Here is a 22,809-nt window from a genome sequence, read left to right as displayed (position 1 = left end):
AATCAAGCTGAAGCAATCAGTACTTAGTCCATGCTCCAGGTGAAAGAATAGGAACTGAAGCTAGCATGTGCTGGCCAACTAAAAAGCAGCAAATCAGAGTGACAGTGTAGTTAACAAATGTTAACAATGCCTCTTGCAAGCAAGAGCACATGCAATGCATTCGCTGTCGCAGGCAAAACCTACAAACGGGGATAATTTGGCACCAAATACCATATTGTGGGAACTGTGTGAAAAAGGGCCTTTAACAAGCTGTGCTCTTCAAATAAGCTGTACAATCTCTAAAGGTTTTCTCAAACACTTTAATGTGCTCGGCTGCCAGGATTGTTTTTAAACAAGACACACTTTTTCCCAATACACAACTGTTGAAAAGCCGTCTTCCTCATTCCTGGCCACTTCTGGCTGTTGCCCATGCACATCTTTTCCAGAAAGGACTCCCTCCCGCTCTTGTATTCCTGCTCGCCTCCTCTCCAAAGCCCCTGACCCGGAAGACATCCATCTTTTATCTCTCGGGTCACCTAATGATAAGAGTGTTGTTCTTCAGCCATCAAGATTTGCAGCTCAACAAGGTTCTGTCTCGTTGCCTGAAGCATACGGCGATGAAAGTCTGCTGAGGTTTTACAAAGATTTTGCACTTACTACTGATAGTTAATCCTAAAAGTACTAGTTATGGCTAACACTTTTTAAGCTTTTATAGTTTATATAAGCTAATCTAACAATACTTTATAAGTGAAAAAAAGAGCAGAATTGTAATGTGTGGTGTTCAAATTCATAAATATTGATTTTGTGTTGATATTTATTGGTGGAGGAAATGTAGATGTATCCCATGTAGAATGAATGGTGTTTCAATGACATAGACTGTATTGCAGTTCACAGAAATGATATGTCTCTTTCAGTTTTGTGATTGCAGAGATATTTTCATGTTATGGTAGTTAGCATCTGAAAAGATGGTCTGCCTGTTTGTAAATAAAAATATTTTTAATAAGTTTTATTCTGGATGCTGATAATTTAAGAATGCTGAATTGACATTTTATAAATATAGATTTTAAATGTAGAAACCTTTACAGTTACCAATTTCTACTTCAAAAATGGTTACTGGTACCTATTACTCAGTTTAGATACATAGTAGTGCAATACAATGATGCAACATTGTCTTTAGGGTTAGTGTTAGATGCATGGTTGGGCAGTGCATGCGAGTCAGGGCACCTGTGAATGGGCAATATGAGAGCACTATGAGAGCATCATTGAATGTGTGCAGAACTGAGATAAGTGACATCGCTTCTGATTGGTTATCTCTCTGAAATGTTGTTTGTATTTACACTTATTGTTTAAGCTTGTGCTAGTTTTATGGACTACTCTGCATTTAAAATATCACCTGGCTTCACTTCGGCATAAATGCAGCACATACACTGGGAAAGCTATGCAGAAGTTGGCCTTGAAAAGGGTAATGCAATTAAGGTTGTCTTTTTCTCAACATCACACTTAGTGCATTATGTGTCAATATGAGTGGTGGTGTAACTCAGCAAAGCGGGGCCAGCTACAACTATTGCTACAAGTTAATAGTTGCACTAAGATGATTCTATCTGCATTAACACTATGTAGGCCACAGTCATTGGTTAGAAAAGCTATTCGTTGGAAAAATGAAAAATATCGCTGGTCTATTTTTGGAAGAAACCTGCTAGATTCTGGTGTATGTGAGGTGTAGGAGTGTAAATGAGGGCGATCCATGTTTTGACCGCTTAAATATGGCAATTTCATTCTTTCAAGCACAGCAATATGCTTCCAGATAGCCCAATGTAAATATGTCAAAAGGACACAACACGAGGTTAACAACTTTTTTATTGGCAGTGAGCATTATTGTTACATGACATACAAATATGCCCTTGGAACACTTTCTCAGTATAATTTGTATACAAAATGTAAATTGAGAATATCAACAATGTATGCACTAAACAAATTCTGCAGTTTGTGGATACAAAATGCAGAGAAAGCAATGTTACTGGTTACATATGATAACAAAAGAAAAACCATACTTCAGATTTTCACCAATCTTCAGTGCACAATACAACATTTCATTTTAAACAATGCATTCAATAGTGTGGTTTGGCACATGAGTTAATGTTGCAGGCACGTTTACATTGAACAATAGCATTGCAAAATGATCTTGAAAGGATCCTTTTATTTTGTTCACACATTACTGTTGCAGTGAGTATACAGGGCACTTTTACCCCAAAATAAAAAACACGCTCTTCATTCAAAGGCCAAAATATTTACATGTACATTTATTGAAATAATAAATTCCTCTTAATATTACCAAGAGAAGTGCAATGTAATTTGTGCCGTTTCATAAATGTGTGTTGTAGATGGGAACAAATATTGTAAAACTTGACCTGAGTCAGTGGTGACGGGGCTTTGCAATTTATTAGTCAATATTAAAGCTGTATCTTATGCCTAAGGTTCACTAACTTTTACAATTCGTGCATTTTTTAACTATTACCAATGTTTTGGAACAGAAGCACCAATTTACAATTATGAATTACATTTTGACCAAACAGCAGAGGAATTCTCAAGGAAATCTTACATTTACTCTAAGAGGTTTACGTATGCAATTGTAACAAATTTATAATTTTTTAGACATGGCAAAACAGGGCTGGGAGTACTTCTAGGAACCTCACACATAAAAATATATTATACTGGTGTAATGTGAGTAAGAGTATCCCATTTGTACATATGACTTACTGTTTTCTTTACGCAAAACATGAATTTACACTTATAACTCAAGCCACATAAATCAATTTTAGGTGAACACATGACTTTGTTACTTGTGACCATGTTTAGACCAGAAATAGTAACATACTTGCTTTGAAAAGGTCCCAATGAATTGAAAAATGAAAATACCAGAAAGGTAGGAGTGGAAATGTTGAAGTGCTGTTGTAAAAGATTTTACATGTCTAAGTTTATGGTCCATTGAATATCGATAACACATGCCAAGTGCATGAATTTCCACCAGATGCAACATTCTGTCCACAACTTGGACATGTAGAATTAAAGGGGCATTATAAAGTAGGCCATACAAATCCACTTAATGATTTGTAATTTTCATAGGGTTTTTTAAACTCAAGTTATAATGCATTAGAATGATGGTAATTATCAATTAAAACTGTAATATATATTATTTGACAGAATCTTCTAAACGTATAACTTTCTGCTTTGATTTAAAAATGCATTGTAAATAGTTTTCTTTCCTTTGTGCTGTTTTGGGATGCACAAAGATCATTTTGTAGAACTGCACACATTTAAGCATAATTTACAAAATGTTTTAGTTCCTGATTTACTATAATGACTTGTACATTTGTGAGAGCCAACTGTGCAGTGCTCTCTGCTTGTGTTTCCGCAGTGCCTTGGTAAATGTATCCAAACGCTGCATGTTTCAGCTTAATGAAAATAACATAAAAAGATCAACATTCAGTAAAACATTCTGCATAAAACACTTTAAAAGAATTAAGAAAAATGTTCAGATATGCCATTTTAAATAATTGTACTTCTTAAAATGGAAAGGCATGCTGCAGTCCAAATATGCCATTAATACAGAGTATAATTTCATTTGAACACAACGTAATTTAACTGGTTATTCCATAATAACTGCCATAATAAAAAGCTATTCCTGCTAGTTTGCCAAACACCTTCATAGAGTAGCATCAGGTGGCCACAGTGACTCACACAGCTCCTGTCAAGTAATGCCCGCTTTGTCTTTTTTAATGAAACACGCACAGGTAAAATGTGCTTACACACAGTGATATTTAATACTGCTGGTGAGTATTGTACAATAATGTGACAACATTTATTTATGACACAAACAACACAGTTCAAAATGCTAATTTTGTGAATTAATAAAATAGCAACAAAAAAACTGAAACATGAAAACACCTATTCTCTTTGTATGCAAATGCATGTAAATGAAGAAAATAATTTTCTCTTATGTAACCATTATACTGTTGAAAAACACGTAAAACATATTATTCTACACTGCTGCACTTATGTTGCGTTTACTTGAAAAAGAGCATGACATGTCTTCGAAAACTATTTAGATAAAACAACTGGTCAACCAATTTTAACATGCGAAACATTAAGCATGTTTGGTAGGAAAGGGTAGTGCTTCACGCTATATGGGTCCACTATTCACAAAAACATCCATCTGGCCAAGAAGAACATTTTGCTAATGTTATACCAACATCAACCTAGGTTTCTGGCATTTGTGGTAAATAACTGTCATTAACTATTGAGCTTCCAATCACATCCTCTACACAGAGATACACATATTCTCCATCTTCCTTCATGTAACTGAAACATGACTTTATGACCTTGAAATCGGGAAGGAAAGAAGAAACCTTTCAATATTAGTCAAAAAGGTCTACCTATGACATTACATTCTTGAGCCTGACACTCCCCTACTGCACAGCAGAAGTTAGGAGAAGGAGATCATCACCCAATGATGAAGCTCCTGACATGTTACACGTTGTTTCAGCGATATCTAATCAGAAGGTGAGCCCTAATGGAATAGACTAAATAATCATGAAGAAGAGGTTAAAACATGTAATGCTCACAAGCTAGAAACTATTGAGACACATTCCTCTATGACCTGATCAAAGTGATATGCTGAATAATGACCAGTGGAACTGGATTTAATGAGGAGTTAACTCCCACAGCCTCATTTATGGATGGTAAGTTACCAGAAATACACAGGGCAATCACCACTAAAACCATTTAATAGGGGATGACAAGAACTAAAACAAGTCGATGAAAAGAGGAAGCGGCTGAATTAATTAGTACATATATTGACCTACTGTAAAAGGCCAATGGTCAGTCATTTGCCCTAGTTAGCATTTTTCTCTCCCACTAACATCATGTCCTTGTTCCGATATTTCAGATCATCCCACTTTAGCTAACGGCCACTTCATTGGTATAATAAAGGTACAGTAGTGTAAATAACTGAGTCATGTGAATAAAGTGCCAGGGTGACACCAAACAACCACCCATGCATTATAATGAACTAAACTAAATCTAACTGGAAAGCATGTAATCTGCTAACATTTTGGAAAAAATCAATACAAAGAAGAAAACAGATGCTGGTGGACAAATCTGAAGGAAGACCTTCACCATTTCGGGACAAAATCCACATTTGTAATACACCATAAGAACCCCATGAGTAATATCTGTCCTAAAAACAAGACCTTTACTAATAGAGTCAAACCACAGTCATTGGTTTGAAAAGCCATTAGTTGGAAAAATGAAAAAGATCACTGGTCTATTTTTGGAAGAAACCTGCTTGATTCTGGTGTATATGAGGTGTAGGAGTGTAAATGAGGTCAACCCATGTTAAAAAATTTTTTTGCCATTTTCCTGTCCAGATCAAGTCAGTGGCTCATTTCTACTGCAATAGGAAGGAAAGCTGTCTTCTTAAATCAAGTTTTACTAAACAATAAAATGTGGTAATTGGATTTCAAGAGTGGGTGAAAGAAGAAACATCAGCATTTTCCTACCTTGCAACAGCTAGTCTGTGACCAGTATTGCAAGATGTCATGAATGATAACCCAGAGAATATTTCACAGATTTCTACTGCATTCTAGACACTTATGCATGAATGATCAACCCCAAATGCAATAGGAAATTAATTAGTTTGTGTTTCACATCCTGCCAGTAGGATATAGTTTAATGCGTGGGTACCTAGTGTATGTTCCCAAAGGCTTAACCAAGACAGATTTTCGTTTTCTTTTCACAATACTAAATCATCAATTTAGAATTTAAATCAACAAAGTACAAGTGTGCCATTAACATGCTTCTAAACCTTATCCCTCTCCCTTCTCTAATTCAGATTTTCTCTATTCCTTTCACCTTTCTAGGTCAGGTTCTGTGTACCATCGAACAGTCAGCAAATAACCCCTCCCCCACACACACATTCAGATCCAGACCTTTCTCATGCATGTTAATTGGAACTATTGTACAGGCGTGTCAGCTTGTGCCCTTGTTTGAGAAGTAATTTTAAGCTTTGCAACTTAAAAATCAAGTAACTTAGCTTTACTGTTTCCTGTGAATATGAAACAAAGCAAAGAGTTACACAGTGCATGGTTAGACATTTGTTAAAAATAGAAACCTAATTGACTATTTCTGTGTGCAACAGCTGTGGCATGAGTAATTTAGATCAACAATCATGTTACGATAGGGTTAAAATGATATGTTTGTCCAGTATATAAAACGTCATTTGAAAACTACACTTATCTCATAACAAAACATAGGTTTCTAAATTGTTGTAGTAAATGACAGTCTGAACTATCAAAAATATTGGCTTTCAGTTGAGTTATTATCTACAAGGTTCATTGAGAAGCCGTGTATAAAAACAAGCTTCCTGTACAGTGAGTTTCGTTTTTATATTTTGTTAATTTTGGGAGTATTTTTTTTTTCTGCACAAAATGAAACAATTGTTTTTATTTCCAAAAACTGGCTAGACGATACCCTATACATTCTCATATACCAAAAAACTACATGCATCTCTGTGTGTCCATTCCCTTGTAGATACTTGGACTGTAAGCAGGACATTTGAGTGCATTCGCATATTATGAAGATGTACTGTGATGTACACAGTTAGACATGCAATGCGGCTATCTATTCAACCATAATATCACTTTTATTGAGTAATGCAAAGAGCACATACACATTCAGGTTGTCTGGTTTCCCAGTGCTAGTGGTCAAGTGCAATCTCTTCAGAGTCTTTACTTACAGAAGGTATGTTTGATTTGTCCACTTAAATGCCTTTCCTAGGAACTTTGTCTTTTTTTGACATGCGCTCTTTGTGAGAAAAATATGAAAACTTGTTTTTCTATAGTGCTTCATATAAGATGGTTTCACTCTCTAGGCCCTAAAAAAGTGCCACTATTTTTCAATTTAATGCTGCTCAATTTACCAACATCATAAGGATGGAAAGCTAAGTGGACTTTACTGTAATTGAATCTTCAAAGCCATAACATCTGTCACAAAACCATAAGGCCAGCACCTGTTGTGCTAGTTTCCAATTGACGCTTGTCATATAATAATACCAGTCCTTCATGCTAGTGGCTAGAGATACGTAGACACTGAGTGGATAAGCAAGTAGTACAAAGCTGTGTCACCATTGCCTTGTATGGCTTCTAATCACAGAATGAACAAGACATCTTGACAATGAACAAATCTGTTTGACTAGCATGACTGCAGCATACACTACAATCACATACTTAATGTATATTGTTTACCACTCTTTAGTTATCACACTAATTCACACATGGCCATGTTTGTTTTCATAAATTGAAGCGGAACACTCATGAAGACTATGTGACATATAAAGGAAAACTTTGACTTGGCCCAGTGACATTGGAAAAGCCAATGATATCTATTCAGACATCTTACTTTCAAAAGGCATACGCCATAGTTGCTTATGTACAACAGGAAGGAGTTATTCTTAGGAAAGGCAGGCTTGACTTACTGAGTTTACAATAAATAAATTGATAGTACAATGGAATGAGGACATTTAAAAATGGGGTCAGCTAGACAAATAGGAGGATAGTGGGTTAATCAGTTTGATAAGCGTTCATTAACTGTAGGCTTTCTGAAGTTCTTTTGAGAAGGACTGTACTTCAAATCAAGAAGTATAGTTTTTTTTACATGTGTAAGGAAAACTTATGTATACATCTTGAACTTTTGTAAAAAGCACGTCCACCCCACATCACCCTTTGAGGTTCTGTAGCTGAACAACTACACAAACATAAGATAGCAGGCATATATTGTTTTTTTCTGTATGCCAACTACCATTGTATCTATAAGGTTTAAGAAATTCCATCCACTACCCAGAGTACATTTGCCTCAGCTGAATACATATACTGACTCCCCTAACGCTCACCTAATAATCAGGATCTAGTGAGTGACTCCTGAGTACTTTGAGAGCTTCTTGTCACACATGTACAGCTGGTGAAGGAGCAGCTAGAAACTGTCTGAGCTCCAACACAGTCAGTGGTAAAGGACTCCTAACACACAATCCTGCCATAACTGAGATGTCATTAATTGGCTGCAAAGAGAAGAATGGGCATTAAGAGTTAAGTGAGGGCATTGTGGGCTTTTTCGTGTATGTCTTAGAAGTGGATAATCACTGAATCCCTGGGATGCCCACAAAAATGGAAACCCATGATGTTGGCCAAGGTAAGTAGAAGATTGCTAATGAGTTACGTTTAATAGCTTGTGGGCTTTCTTTGACAAAAATGAGTAAAACTATTTAGAAAATACTGGCTGGTGCATGGTTTGATTTTATATATGTATAAATCAAAACAACTAGTATTACCAGTCAAAGTTGACTAATATTAACATTCAACGTTGATTAGCCTTCCTAGGATAACTATTGAGTCATTAGACTGCCATGAGCAATTCTCAATAATAGGAGTGGATAAAACAAAGCACAAACTCTCGAAAGGTGCAAAAGGGAATGTGCTAGAAGCCTAACAAAGCTGCAACCTTTGCTGTCACAGTGACTGGTAGGAATGCCTGCTTACTTTCCTGTAGACCAGTGGTTCCCAACCTTTTGATGTCTGTGGACCCCCACTTTATCATTACTGGAGCCCAGGGACCCCCACTGACTCTTTATTGGAATCCGGGGACCCCCGACTGAGCCATTACTGAAAGCTGGGGACCTAATCAATTAATATTATTAAAAGATTTTAGGAGCCACGGATCCCCTGAGGAGGCTTCGCGGACCCCCAGGGGTCCCCGGACCACAGGTTGGGAACCACTGCCGTAGACTAATAAAAGTGCTGCTTGCACAGAAATGTGTGCAAGACCTCGTAGCTCATTAAAAAGATGGCAAATATCAGAAGGGAGTTCTTTAACCAGAACCTTAGCTTCCAAGGTGCTTATAATGGATCAAAATGTAAACAAACTCCTAAAATTCTATTTAACATGAATGAACAAATTGACTTAGGGAAGTTCATCAACAGAAGAGCCTAGCACACAGTGTTAAAGCTTACCGGCTGAAAGTGTTCTGAAATTTAGGCCTGTTCCAGAGTTTGGCGGATGGGTTACTCCGTTTCAAACGTGACGGATATCCCGTCCGCTGTATTACAACCTTGATGGGTTATTATGGGATTGTAATATGGTGGACAAGATATCCGTCATGTTTGTGACGAAGTAACCCCCTCTGCCAAATGCTAAATCAGGACCATACTCTATAACATGGCGTGTATATAATGCCCAGCTATAAATAAAACCTAATAAAAGCAAGCCTTTCTAAGATATGTACTATATGTGCAAATAATGGATGTTTTACCATTTGCATTTTGGTGTGCTTGCATACGTTGGCAGATGGGCATGGTTTGCATTCTAATCCTACTAGCTAGAGGAATGTGCACACTAACCTTAACTAATATCAGAATCCATAAATTAAAAGAAAAGCATTTAATGAACGAATATGTTACTCTAGGACCAGAGGACTTGAAAGTTTTTTTTCTGTAAAGAGTTGTATCTTACTTCTTACTTAGTTGTGACTTACTCATTAATTAAATTTACAGAAGACAGGCATGCGTACCTGCAGAGCAAAAGCTTTGTAAGTCAGGCCCTTAGAATTTATATCCTACAAGAGCATACTTAAAACATATATTTAGCAGCAGTTCATAAATTTAAATCTTCTATAAGAAATACTATAAATATACGGGTAGTTTTCACTTTACTGGGTATTTATGACAATTCTGTTGAACACGTACACATTACTAAAAATCCCAAACTATTGTACTGAAAGGGTCAGAAAAGGAATCTACACATTCTATATCATCGAATTCTGTTCTTTTTTTAAGTATGCTGAATTCAGCTTTGGGCACTTTAAACAATCATTTGGCACTTCAGTTAGTTTAGGTCCTTAGGCACAATGTGATAAAGTTAGCTTAGTTAGTCCTTCTGCGTGCATCTTATACAGCAGTTTAAACTCAGCTGGCAGCTGGTGGGATTCCTGCCACTTGGTAGTAAATTTTGTTCCTTTTTTGTCGTAGTAATGGTATGGGAGGTCTTTTCCTGTGTTGGGATCCCATCCAAATGGCCAGAATCCATACAAGTGGATCTCCTCGCAGATGGCAGATGCAAGAGTGTACATCAGAATACCTGTGCTGAGTCGTTTCGGTGCCAGGTGCTTGTTTTTCCAATACCTGCAGAAAAGAAAAAAATTAATTGATTCTATTAATGTACAAATATTTATAATTAGGGGTCAAGGAAGCAAAATATTCTCTTCAACTAGAGAAAGCGTTCTGTGACCACTCTTCACAGTCCTGTGCATCGGCACTTGGTAAAAAATTAAACATCAGTTACGCACAGGTATGCGCCTCTTGTGGGCTAAGGCTATAGTAACTGTTAAGTAGTACATACTGGATCGGGAACTCAACATGACTAAAGGCCATGCCCAGTGGCTTTGGGGTGGCGGGGATATGGACTGGGTGCAAGGCAAAGCCAAAAACCATGCACTATCCCTAGAGTCTGCTGGGTGTGGAGGAATCTCATGCGCTGCAGTCTCTGGAATCATGGGGACTTGATGCAGGTTAAGCACTGGTTATGGACAAAGTCCATGCCCACCAAGCTCTGGAGTGAGACTGGATTGGATGTGTCTTATGATAGGCTGCTACACCCTGTGCCCCAAACCCATTGAGCACAGCATGACATTAGGATTCAGGTGCCGGGATCAGTGAGTTCAGGTCATGCTCCAAGATCATGAACTGAACTCAGGACCTACTGTGCACAGTCAAATACCATCCTCAGTTGCTTTTTGTGCCAGGAGAACTTGAAGCAGGGTATACACATCCCCCTTCAGCCTGTTAGATCAAGGGGTATTTGGCAGCAGGTGTGAGTAAAGGTCACAGACGCATCCATCCTTAACAAATCCTTTATGAATTATGTCTCCATTTCCATTCTGTTCCCCATACTCCATTATACGAAGGTAGTTCATGTAATTACTGGTGAGAAATGTGGCCATTGGCTGTGGAGGGGCTCACAATCAAATTGGCAATATTACCAATAGCTCAATATGTCTTTCTTTCAACCATAATGCAACAGTTTCAGCTCCTATATTTGCCCCATTGCATGCGAGCAGCCACCTCAGTTGAAGCCATACCCTCTCTCTCCAACTGCATGTCTGCCCTTCTCCTACCCTCTCACACTCAGTGGCTGCGAAAGTATGAGGACTGCTTCACTTGAGGTTTGGAACCAGTTTTGACTTTCTCCTCTCTGCACTGTTCACCCCATTGTTCCCCAGCCCCACAAAAAGACAACGAAAGTGCCAGGATCACAACTAATACCAGGAAACAGCTCTCCTTCTCCCTTTGTCTTCTTCCACCAAGTTTGTACTCAACCTCACCCCACCCTCTTATTGCACTTTGCAATTACTTTAGTCTTCAGTCCAAGCTAACATAACTTTATCTCAGTGTAATGGTTTAACTCCTTGTCTTCTGATTCTGGTTAAATACCTTTGTTTATCACTACTCCACGTGATAAGACAACATGACAATAGCCATGTATGCTGATTCACAGAGAGTAACATGCTATTTACTGGCATTTTGATGGAAGGGAAGTTATCCTGACCCTCAAAAGGCATTGCCTCTTGGGACCACCACCTCCCCGGGGCTATGTATATTGGAGGGGGGCTCAAGGAGCTATGTCCCAGAGTGTCCACCCCTGGGACATAGCTGTTTGCTGTGGCTTGGTGGAAGTATTCAGGCTGCCGCCAGGCCACAGCAAACACCCCAATCTGATGAAGGGAGAGCCCCTTCCTCAGAGTGGAGTTTCCTCGGTCTGTCTGCCTACAGAGATGCAGGCAGTCAGACAGAGGAAACATCGCTCTCACAGAGAGGGAGCTGCTAACAACGACTGACAACAATGTTGGCTCCTGCAGGAGGTGAGGAGCCAGCTGGGACTGTGGGGGCCTTCAGGTTCCCCCGCGGTCCCCAACATTGAGACTGGGTGCCCTGAGGGGGGGCACCCAGGTCACATGGCCGGGCCCTGGTGCATGGGGTCCCTAGGGCCGAGATCAGCCCTGGAGAGGGGGTCAAAGTGGCCCCCTCCAGAAAAAAAAATTAAGCTGGGCCCTGGGGGATGGGGTTCCTGGGGAAAAGATTGGCCTGGGGTTGGTGCACAGCCCCCTCCCCAATAAAAAATAAATAAATAATTAGGCTGCACGCCAGGGGATGGGATCCTAGGGCCAAGATCGGCCTAAGGGGTCAGGTGGTCACCTGCCAGAAAAAAAGTAAATGTATAGGCTGGGCCCTGGGGTATGGGGTCTCCTTTCTCCCCCCCAAATAGCAGTTTTTGATATATTAAAGGGAAAAGAAATGTGTATGTGTGTGGCTATGGATCCAGGGAGATTGCCTGCTGAGATCTGATTGACTGCCAACATTTCAAATGAGAAGTGTTGACAGCCATTTTGGCTTCAGATGAGTCCACAAAAAAAGTTTAAAAAAAAGACAAGTGGACAGGGTATGTTTACCCTAGCCTCCTAGCCTGGTCCAGAGGTCTCCCTGGGACTCTCCCAAGGTCAAAAAGCATTTTTTTTTTAAATCACAGTGAACTCTGTAGCTGGATCGATTAATTTTTATCGTGATTTGTTTTAAAAAACACAGGGGGTCATTACGACCTCGGCGGTCTTTTTGCAAGACCGCCGAGGGATCGCCGTGCGGAAGACCGCCTGTGCAGGCGATTTGCCGCTCAGCGTATTATGACTGTTGGCTGCTCTCCGTCGTTATTCCGACAGAGAGCCGCCAACAGCCATACTTGCGGGCGGCGGGGAAGTGGAGGTTGCTCCACCTCCACCGCCACGCCAACAGAACACCGCCCAGCGAATCATGTCCTGTGATTTGCTATGGCGGTGTTCTGTTGGCGGTGTGGTGTCGGCGGAGCTGCCCCCATGGCTCCCGTCCCCTCCCGGAGGATCGACGGACCAGGTAAGTCGATCGTCCGTTAGGGGAGGGGGGCGGGGGGTGTTGGGTGTTGTGTGCGTGCATGGGGGTGTGCATGTGTGTATGTAGAGGGGGTGTGTGAGTGCGTGTATGCTTGCAGGGGTGTTGTGTGTATGGGAATGAGTGCGTGTATGTCTGTGGGTATGTCTGTATGGATGTGTGCGTGTATGTTTGAATGTGGGTGTGCGTGTCTGACTGTGTGTGTGGATGTAGGCATGTATGTCAGGGTGTGTGCGTGTGTGTGTTGTGGTGCCTGCATGCGTGTCGGGTGTGTGTGAGTAATGTTATGTTGGGGGTCGGGGTCGGGGTGGGGAGGGGGGCCCTGCCACCTTTGGGGGGTGGCAGGGGTGGTGGGGGGTGTAGGGGAGGGAGTCGGGGTGGGGGGTGGGGGAGACCCCTATCAGTGCCAGGGAAGGAATTGCCTGGCACTGATAGTGCTTTCCACCATGGATTTCATGGCGGTTCAAACTGCTGGAAATCCACGGCGGTAAGCCGGGTCCAAATACCGCCGGCGGTATACTGACGCCCGCCGGGCTGGGGACCCAGGTGTCCAGCCCGGCGGTCGTCTCCGCCCTGGCGTGCGGGACGGAGAACCGGCGGTTGACCATGGCGGTAACCGCCATGGTCATAATACACCAAGGTAAGACCGCCAGCCTGTTGGCGGTCTTACCGCCGGTTTTCCGCCATCCGCCAGGGTTGTAATGACCCCCACAATCTCCTGAGTTACTAAATGCTTCTGCCCCCAGGTGGGCAAGGTCCCAGGGGCACTGCGGGCTCATAATAGAAGGGGGCTGTATGGGTCCTATTTCCTAGGGATTTTAGTAGCCCCAGAGACCACCATCTCCTTGGGAAACCAAGGACCACCACCTCAGGGCAATATGTCAACAAATTAATGCACTGCACGTCACCATGTGCCCTGGGCACCACCACCTCCCCGAGGCTCAAATAACGTTAAAGGAGGGGTTCATGGCAGACCCCCGGCCCCAGGGACCATCACCTCCCCAGGGCCAAATTGAAAAGATGAAGGAGGTCCGTTGTGGACCCCCGAGCCCTGGGGACCACCACCTCCCCGGGGCTATTTTACTTTGGAGGGGGGCTGTGCTATAGATGGCCCTGGGAACAGACACCCCCCAGGGCCAGCTCCCACCGAGCAAAAGCATACAGTCCACTTTCAGCAAGCGGGAACTGTCAAACTGCTCCTGCTTGCTGAAAGTGGAGTTTTCATCTTTTTCAATGCACACTGTCATGTGGGCAAGGAAAGAGATGAAAACATTGCTCCTGCATGCAGTGAGCTGTTATTTGTAGCAATGCTGCAGTCCCCAGTACACCCAGTAATATGTGGCTGGCCCCTGGGGTGTGGGCCCCCCAGGGCCGATATCAGTCTATGGCCTCCCTTCTTTTTATAGAAAAAAAGATTTGGCCCTGGGGAGTTGGTGGTCCCAAGGTCCGAGGGGGGTCCTTGTAGCCTTCCTTTAAATATTTTCAGAATAGCCCCGGTGAGGTGGTGGTCCCCGGGGCAGGCAGGGGATCTGCGTGCCTCCACATAGTTTTTGAAATGTAGCCCTGGGGAGGTGGTGGTCCCTGGGGTAGGGGTCAGTGCGCCCCCCCCCCCCAAATATTTGTTTTATGTTGTCCCAGAAAGGTTGTGGTCCCCGGGGCCTGAGGGATCCGTGCTGCACTCCCCATATGTTGTTTTAATGCTGTTCCAGAGAGGTGGTGGTCCCCAGGACCTGGGGGGTCTGCATTGCCTCCCTAAGTTTTTGACAAAGCCAATTGGTCTGTTTTATACATGTTCATGTGCTTCCCACCCTTATAAAGCCAATAGACTTGCCTTTTGATGTTCCAAACCTTTGCCAATGCCTGTTGGTCTGATTTATTTAAAATAACACCCCTTTATATTTTTTCTTCATGTTTTTCAAAAACAACCCTATATTTTCAGTGAAAAAACAATGGTTGAAGTGATGCATTATTACTTCCTGTTCATAACTCTCTTTTTCTTTCACGCACCAGAGTCACTGTAGTCTCATAAAAAAATACTTTCTTTTAATTATGTGAAGGCCATGTTTGGTGCACTTAACTGGCTGGATAATGGTTCACAGCACATGCTCTGGATGGTCGACAAAGTACTTGGATGCTCCTTTGTGAGATATCATGAAGGCAGCGATGATGGAAGAATCTGGCATTATATTATTCTTGATAAGGTGGTTGACACCAAAATTATGGTTAGTGCTCTAAAAAGCTAAAATGGGTTCACATTTCCTATGGGTTCTCAAATATTTTTCTCATCCATGTCAGTAAACCATTCTGACATGTAAACAGAAACATGGACTTTCAACACCAGCAGCAGTCTGTCAGTTAACTCCATAGTAAATCAACTGCAGGATCACTAGAGTGTTCTAATGAACAACTTAAATACTCATCTTTTTAATTCAAGACAGAAGTGAGGCATTCCTGAATGCAATTTTTTGCAATAAGAGCTGTTAATTTTAAAGCTTTCCTGAAGATTGTGCTGCAGCAAATGAGCATTAAAATGTTAATGGAGGTATGAAACCAGAGGGTTAAAATGTGAGGGGAGGTATGGGGTTTTAGTATTTTGAGGCATAACATATTTTAAGGGGACTAAAAATTGTTAAGGACAGAGACATCTTCATAAGTACAGCATCCACTTTCCACATCTGTTTAGTTTACTTAGTCTATCCATGTTCTCAGCAGCCTAACAGGTCCCTAACCCCAAAACAGTAACAGTAAAATTTTGGTACACATATATGAAACAAAAATCAATTTTCCTATGGAAATCATGTTCTAACTACCTACTGGTGACTGGCAGTAGGAAAAAAAAATAATAATAAAAAAAAAATATATATATATATATATATATATATATACACACATAGGTATTTTATATATTTGTCATTTTGCAGCTCGGCAAGGATGGCACTGGGCCAATCCCAGGCTTAAAGGTTTTGCTGTTTAAATGGCAAAAGACTTTGTCGCTTTCTAGCTCGGCATGGATGACACTGTGCCAATCCTATGCTTACAAACTTTGATAGAAAACAGACAATAGAGGTGAGCAAAACTAGAGTGTTGTTGGTGTTGCAGGGTGTTCCTAACTGGAGCTGCTCTCCACCTAAACTTGGTAACTACCCAGAGTTCTCTATTCTGTTTTGGATATATATATATATATATACACTGAAAAATCAAAGGTTACAGGGACGTTATAGTTAGGTTCTGAATTTACTCTTACAAACCTATGGAAATTCACCAGTTATAGCCAGAGTTCTTTCAAGGAACTAAAACCTGTGCCCTAAGGTAGCTATACCTCGTGCCCTCACAATTCATTGCTAATTAGCCCATATATTATAGCATTCATGACAACTTCTATAATGTCATTAAAAATATAAATGAAACATTAGCATTCAAATTATTCAGAAAAAACTGTGCGTGGCGAGGGTGCAAGTTATGGTTAGCTTGGAACGTGAATCCGCTGATCAATCAGCGATCCATGGTGCTAGATATCTATATTGTTTGGCCTTACATTACTCCAAAACGACTGAACAGATTTACACCAAACCAAAAAGGCATGATCTCTAGAACAGAATTTAGCTTCATGACAAATTTGGTGTACTTCCGTTCAGTGGTTCGGGCTGTAGGGTGTCTAAAGATTTGAAAATCCCCATAGACACACTAATGGAGAAAAAGTGTTTTTTGACCCACCTTTATTTTGCCTTCAGCCAGTGAGCAACTGAACTGACCAGTATAAATTTTGAACATTTTGTGAAGATTTGTCAAGCAGTGTCAAATTTATTGCCCAAAAAAAAATGCTCTGTCTATGGAAAAAAATTGTCTTAACTATAACTATCTAGTGGCAACCAGCACTAGGATATATATATACATATGCCACTGTTAGGTAGTTATTGTTAGGTCCTGGTTTCAATAGGAAAATTGATTATTGTTTTTCCAATAACTTTGGTAGAGTTTGTGAATCCTCACAAAATTGTCAAAACTAGTACACCAGGCAGTACAGCTACTGTACTGAAAGTTTTGGGGGCCCCAGGGCCAGCTCCCTACATAGTAGTTTGCTATTGCTTGGCGGGAGCTATCAAAGCTCCTGTGAAGCAAGAGGAAACTGTAAATCCACTCCGAGAGGGCAAGAGTAGGAAAACTGCTCCTGCTCACTGTGAGCGGACTTTTTATCTGTTTTCAGAATTCAGATAAAAGGATTGCTCCCACTTGCAGGGAGCAGCATTTTAACACTTACTAATTAGCTGAATGCACCAAGTAGGTAGTATGTAGCATACTACAAACCAGGAGGGCACTGAAACCTTACTATGTACCCTGATGAAGGAGATTAGAATTAAGTTTGCAACATCTGAGTCTAACGAAGCCAAAATTCAGAGGTCCTGTGATAATCTGGACACTAAAATAATGGATTTGACGGAGAGGTTAAGTGCTAAGGAAGCTTTCTTAGGAGCATTACATGCAGAAGTAGAGACCAACAGAAAAGAAATAGAGGCAGTAAAGCAAGGCGAAAAAGAACTCAGTGAAAAATTGGTGTCTCTGGAAAATAACTCCAGGCAGAACAATTTAAGATTCCTGAACATCCTGGAAGGAGAGAAGACAAGGGAGTTTGTTACAACCCTGATTAAGGAACACATTCCCTCAGTTACCCACACAAACCATGACCAGTAAATACAGAGAGTTCACCGGGACCCTTTTAGGAGAAACCCTCGCACAGACAGACCCAGGAAAATCTTGATTAACTTTAGCTCCTACTCTCTAAAAGAGTAGATTCTTTCAGAGGCCCTAAAAATAAAAAGTTTTAAGGGGGTTCTTTTAGTGTTAGGTCTGACATCTCCAGGGCAACCCAAAACCAGCAATGGGAATTGGTGAAATATATTAAGGAGCTAAAATCCTTAGGTGCCACTCCACAATTGAAGTTTCCTACTACTCTGAGGGTATTGTGGAATAATAATATAACATAATATAAGGGATCCTCCCGAGGTTGAGAGGCTGATAAACCAGATAAAATGGAACATTAATTCTTCCGGACCTGAAGGGTAAGATGAACTTACCAGTTTGGTTAAGGGGAGGGCTTCCTAGGGAGGGGTGGGTGTGTGGGGGTGAATTGGGGTAAAGAAGGGTACTGAGTATGATGATTAGGATAGACATTCACAGAGTGGGGTGCATGTGGGAGAATATATAAATCAAATAATAGTCCTCTACTATGGTTACGACCATTGCATGAGCTGGAGAGAGGTACTAGGAACAGGATGACGGGTTCAGGGTTTTTTCAGAGTCTAAAGATCTTAACCTGGAAAGTAAATGGCCTCAGAGTAGTCAGTAGGAGGAGGAGAATCTTAGAGTGTCCGAGGCTCTCAGGTGACAACATCATATTGCTGCAGGAAACACATTTACAACAGAAGGAATGGGGGACAATTCTCAAGGGGCAAAGATGGATCAACAAGTTTGCCTGTATGGGTCAAAACTGCAACATGAAGGGGGTAGCGATTATTATTAAAGAAATCTGTCCAAGAGCACCTGGAGAATTACATCACAGTTCCCAGGGGAGGTGCTTGATCATGAATATTAAATCACATGGTACTCTATTGTAAGCTATAATGGACAAAATACGGATGATCCACCTCCTTTTAGAGACCTTTACAATCATTTAGCTGAGAGTAGGAATCTTATAATAATAGGAGGGAACTTTAATGTTCTGTTAAACCCTGTTCTACATAAGTCTACCTCTAGGCTTATGGCCAGTTCACCAAGAATGAGAGAGTGCTTGCATTACATAATGAAGAATATGGGCTTGATCGATTCCTGGCGAAGGTGGGCTGGTCAAGCTAAGGAGTGTCCTTACTGCAATAAAAAATATAGACACGCGTCCAGAATCGATTTCTTTTTGACAGATGTTATGCTGGGGAATAAGCTTAAGATAGTTACACACCAGCCAGGGCACCTCTCAGACCACTCTGCAATGCAAGCTCAACTCCTCCTTATTGGCTCGTCTGCTCCCACTAGATGGACCCTTGATAGGTCACTCCTAGGAGAGCAAGAGATTGTCAAATCCCTGAAATGAGGCACTGCATAATGTTTTTAGCTAAATAGGGGTTCTGCCCCAATCCACATTGTATGGGACACGTACAAGGCGTTTCTTCATGGGAGACTGATTAGCTGTGCAGCACATGGAAGGAAGGAAATCAAAAACGGAGTGAAGAAGCTGGAGTTAATGATTGGCGTATTACACGGGTTGCTCAATAGCTGTAATGACCCCGTCAGACAAGTGGGTTTACAAAATCAGAATGGAGAGGCTAAGGGATCCCTTGGGGAATTTTTAGAGGGAGTGGTGCTGAAGAATTGGGAAGCTAGTAAGCTGGCACACTATCAATATGGTGAGGGGTATGGGAAGTTACTAGCTTGGAAGGTCAGGACAGAGAATGCCAGAAACGTAATCAAGGAAATAGTGATTATTGAGACCAATGAATGTTGTGCAGAAGATTTCCGACATTGAGAGGGCCTTTGTTAATTTTTTACATGACCTTTACAGTGATGACGTTTTAGCTAATGAAGAGGAAATAGATAAATGTTTAAAGTAAAATGCTCTTCCCATTCTAGATCAAGACAAGCAGCAATACCTCAATCAACAGATTAACAGAGCAGACGTGGATAGGATAATTGGTGGGTTAAAGAACAGGAAGGCACCAGGCCCAGACAACATAACTAGGGAGCTATACAAGGTGTTTAAAGAGGAGCTCACCCTAGTCCTAATGAACCTAATGAACGTGCTGTTTATTGAAGCCTCTCTTGTTCCAGCCTCCTGGAATTAAGCCATTATAACCTTAATCTTAAAGCCGAATAAAGATCCTAAGAGCTGCGGGTCATACAGACCTATATCTGTGCTTCATAATGATTATAACATTCTTGCACAACTACTGGCTAAAATGTTAGATAGAGTAATAGGAAGGCTGGTTTATGGTAACCAGAAAGGCTTTATGAGAGACAGGCATTTAGGTGATTTGATTCACAATGTGGTTTCTGCAATAGGCGTGGCAATAGATAGTAACTCCCCTATCTCTATAATGACCATAGACGCTGCTAAGGTGTTTGACAGAGTGAGCTGTCCTTTTTTTAGCAGGATTAAGCAGAATGATTTAGGAAGTAACTTTCTTAAAGCAATAAACATGATCTATAAATTCCCCTCAGTGAGGGTTTTAGTTAATGGTAACCTTACACCACATTTTCAAATAGGAAAAGGCACACGGCAAGGAGGACCACTTTCTCACTTGTTCAACATTTATATTGAACCACTCACTGGGAGGATCAGGCAAGACCAGAGGATGTGCCGTTTCAGTATCATGAATGGCTCAAAAAAGAAGCCCTCTATGCGGATGATCTAATGATTTATATGAAAGACTTTCAAAATTATTTTCCAGCAATTTTAGACACCCTAAATGATTTTGGGAAAGTTTCCGGATAGTTAATCAACACTGACAAATCTGAATTGATGACTTGGAATGGTCCGGTGGACAATCCGTTAAAAATGAGGAAATTAGATATTTAGGAGTTTGAGTGATGATGGAAATATGGCACAGGTAAATTTCACTAGACTCATGATAGAAACCAAGTGACTCCTTCATTCATGGGCTTATCTCCCGCTGTCTATTTTAGGGAGAACGAACTTAATTAAAATGATGAATCTGCCTAAATTTACCTTCATCTTTAATGCCTTGCCTTTACACTTTAGTGCTGAGTGGTTTAAAAAGCTTCAGGGGGAAATTTCTGGTTTTTATTTGGGCACACAAAAGCCAGAGAATTGCCTGGAATAAGTTACGTAAAAAGAAAAAAGAAGGGGCATAGCTCTAGCAGATTTTCAACTAGACTGTTGGGCTTTCCATCTGAAAAACATCAGGTAACTGCTATCTAAGGGCTACTGGCAGGCATCCCTCTGGCTGCATGCATTACCAGAAGACTTGCGGGAGAAAGATAGTGACTTTCTTTTTAATTTTGGCCATCCGTAGTACTACAAAAAGGTTCTCTCTGCACCTGCTTAGTTTGTCTACCGAACCTTGCATCCTAATACCTTTATTCATATTTCCCTTTGAAGTACCATTTTTTGGGTTTGAATCTGGCCTTGTGCCTTTTGGACTTTGTCTTTGTTGTTTATATGTTTTTGTCTGCTCTCTGGTGGCTGCTCGAAGAGTTCCCTGCTCTTCAGCATCCTGGGGATCAGGGCTGGTATCACTGTAGATGTCTGATCACCATCTCGCCTTCCCTGGATCAGGGTAAAATGCGACAGTAAGAGATGTTCAACTTCGCAATGTCTTACTTTGTATTATGTGATCTCTGACTTTCTTACCTCTACCATAGCCATCCAGAATCCACATCACAATCTGAGAGAGTCAGTTAGTGTGCCAGTCTACTAACGATTATCATACAGACCAGGCATTCCCATTGATACCAGAGCAAGCACTCCTTTGTTTTCTCTTACCCTTACCCTTTTTCCCATTCTTTCTCTTGTGAGGTATTTAAGTGTTCAATACTTCAGAGACACTCTGAGATGGTGGGAAATCTCAGTGGATCTGGGTTTTTGTCCGAAGCTTGAATCTAGTGTACTGAGTGAACAAGCAAGACAGGCAGGGGATTCACTGTCCACCACAGGTTCTTCTGGCCAGGCTCCCTTAGCAGACCAGCAACATTCAAATAATTTCAGCTACTAGCATGCCATTTTACCCTGTCAACATCCATGACACACACCTTCAACCTATTCTACGTACCTCCTTGGCCATATGAGGACGTCTGCAAAGAAATCACTGACCCCATAACATCTGCCTCCATGCAGCACAGCCATCTCACATTCGTCAGAAACTTCAGCCTTGCTGGACATTTATTTACCAAGATAATGAAGGAATCAGTTTACATACTCCCTAAAATCATGGACATCAAGGAGCACAACAAGCCTACACACTATAAAAGGCAACATACCCTCAAGTACATAATAGTTGCCTCACCCTCGAAAAAGTTCCTGATAACTCTGGATGAATAGATCATTACGCCATCTCCATCCATTATGTTGAACCAATGCATCATGATCAACCCAAATCTTCAGCACTATGAAACTCTTAAGATCTTGCAGCAAAAACATACCCCAAACATAAGAAGAGATATGGAGATGGTCCAAAGCCCCTAATAATTGAGCTCAAAACACTCAGACCTCACAAAGATCCTTTATCACCACACCCAAAGTCACATTCTACAAGAACACATTAGCCAGACAAGCAATAAAAGTAAAATGTTTTTCAAGGCAGTTCAGCACTGCATCAACTACACCCCCTGGCTTTCCCATCCAACAATCAGTTGACAAATGTGACACTGTAATACCTCCCTTGATCTCCCACTGTTTTATGCTCAATTGCCCAAGTCTATCACCTTCAACCACCTCTCACACACTCACCTCACCAACACCCTCAACTTTTTTAGGACCAGTGCCTAGAAAGATGATATGTTACCATAATTCATATTCAAATCCCTCCATAGAGAGCCCCTCAAGCCTGTCCTTAAGATCAGTAACACCTCCCTCAGTCAAGGAACTTCCTGGGCATTTTCAAAAGATGATACATCATTTCTCAGCCAAAAAATACTATCTAGGATCTAGATTATGTAGAAAACTGCTGCCCTACCACTGACCCACCTTTCATCAGTAAACTGATTTAAAAAAACAGTATTTATCTAATTACAAGAACAGATCAGCAAGAATAACCTCTTACAGGACTAGGCTTTAGGTCTTACAAGAATACTGATTCTGTCACCA

General features: G+C 41.1%; 1 protein-coding gene across 1 annotated transcript in view; it reads right to left on the bottom strand.

The window, feature by feature from the left end:
- Positions 1–1,818: 1,818 nt before the first annotated feature.
- Positions 1,819–22,809, bottom strand: part of ST8SIA3 (ST8 alpha-N-acetyl-neuraminide alpha-2,8-sialyltransferase 3) — a 68,864-nt gene continuing 47,873 nt past the window's right edge. The window contains exon 4 of the mRNA XM_069219985.1: positions 1,819–10,205. Coding sequence (XP_069076086.1) covers positions 9,923–10,205 — 283 coding nt within the window. The 3' untranslated portion in view covers positions 1,819–9,922. The remainder of the gene's footprint in view (positions 10,206–22,809) is intronic.

This window comes from Pleurodeles waltl, chromosome 1_1 (genome assembly GCF_031143425.1).
Source record: "Pleurodeles waltl isolate 20211129_DDA chromosome 1_1, aPleWal1.hap1.20221129, whole genome shotgun sequence".
In the NCBI taxonomy this organism is placed as follows: Eukaryota; Metazoa; Chordata; class Amphibia; order Caudata; family Salamandridae; genus Pleurodeles; species Pleurodeles waltl.
The sequence above is the reverse complement of the archived record's forward strand: the minus strand, read 5'-3'. Positions and strand labels throughout refer to the sequence as shown.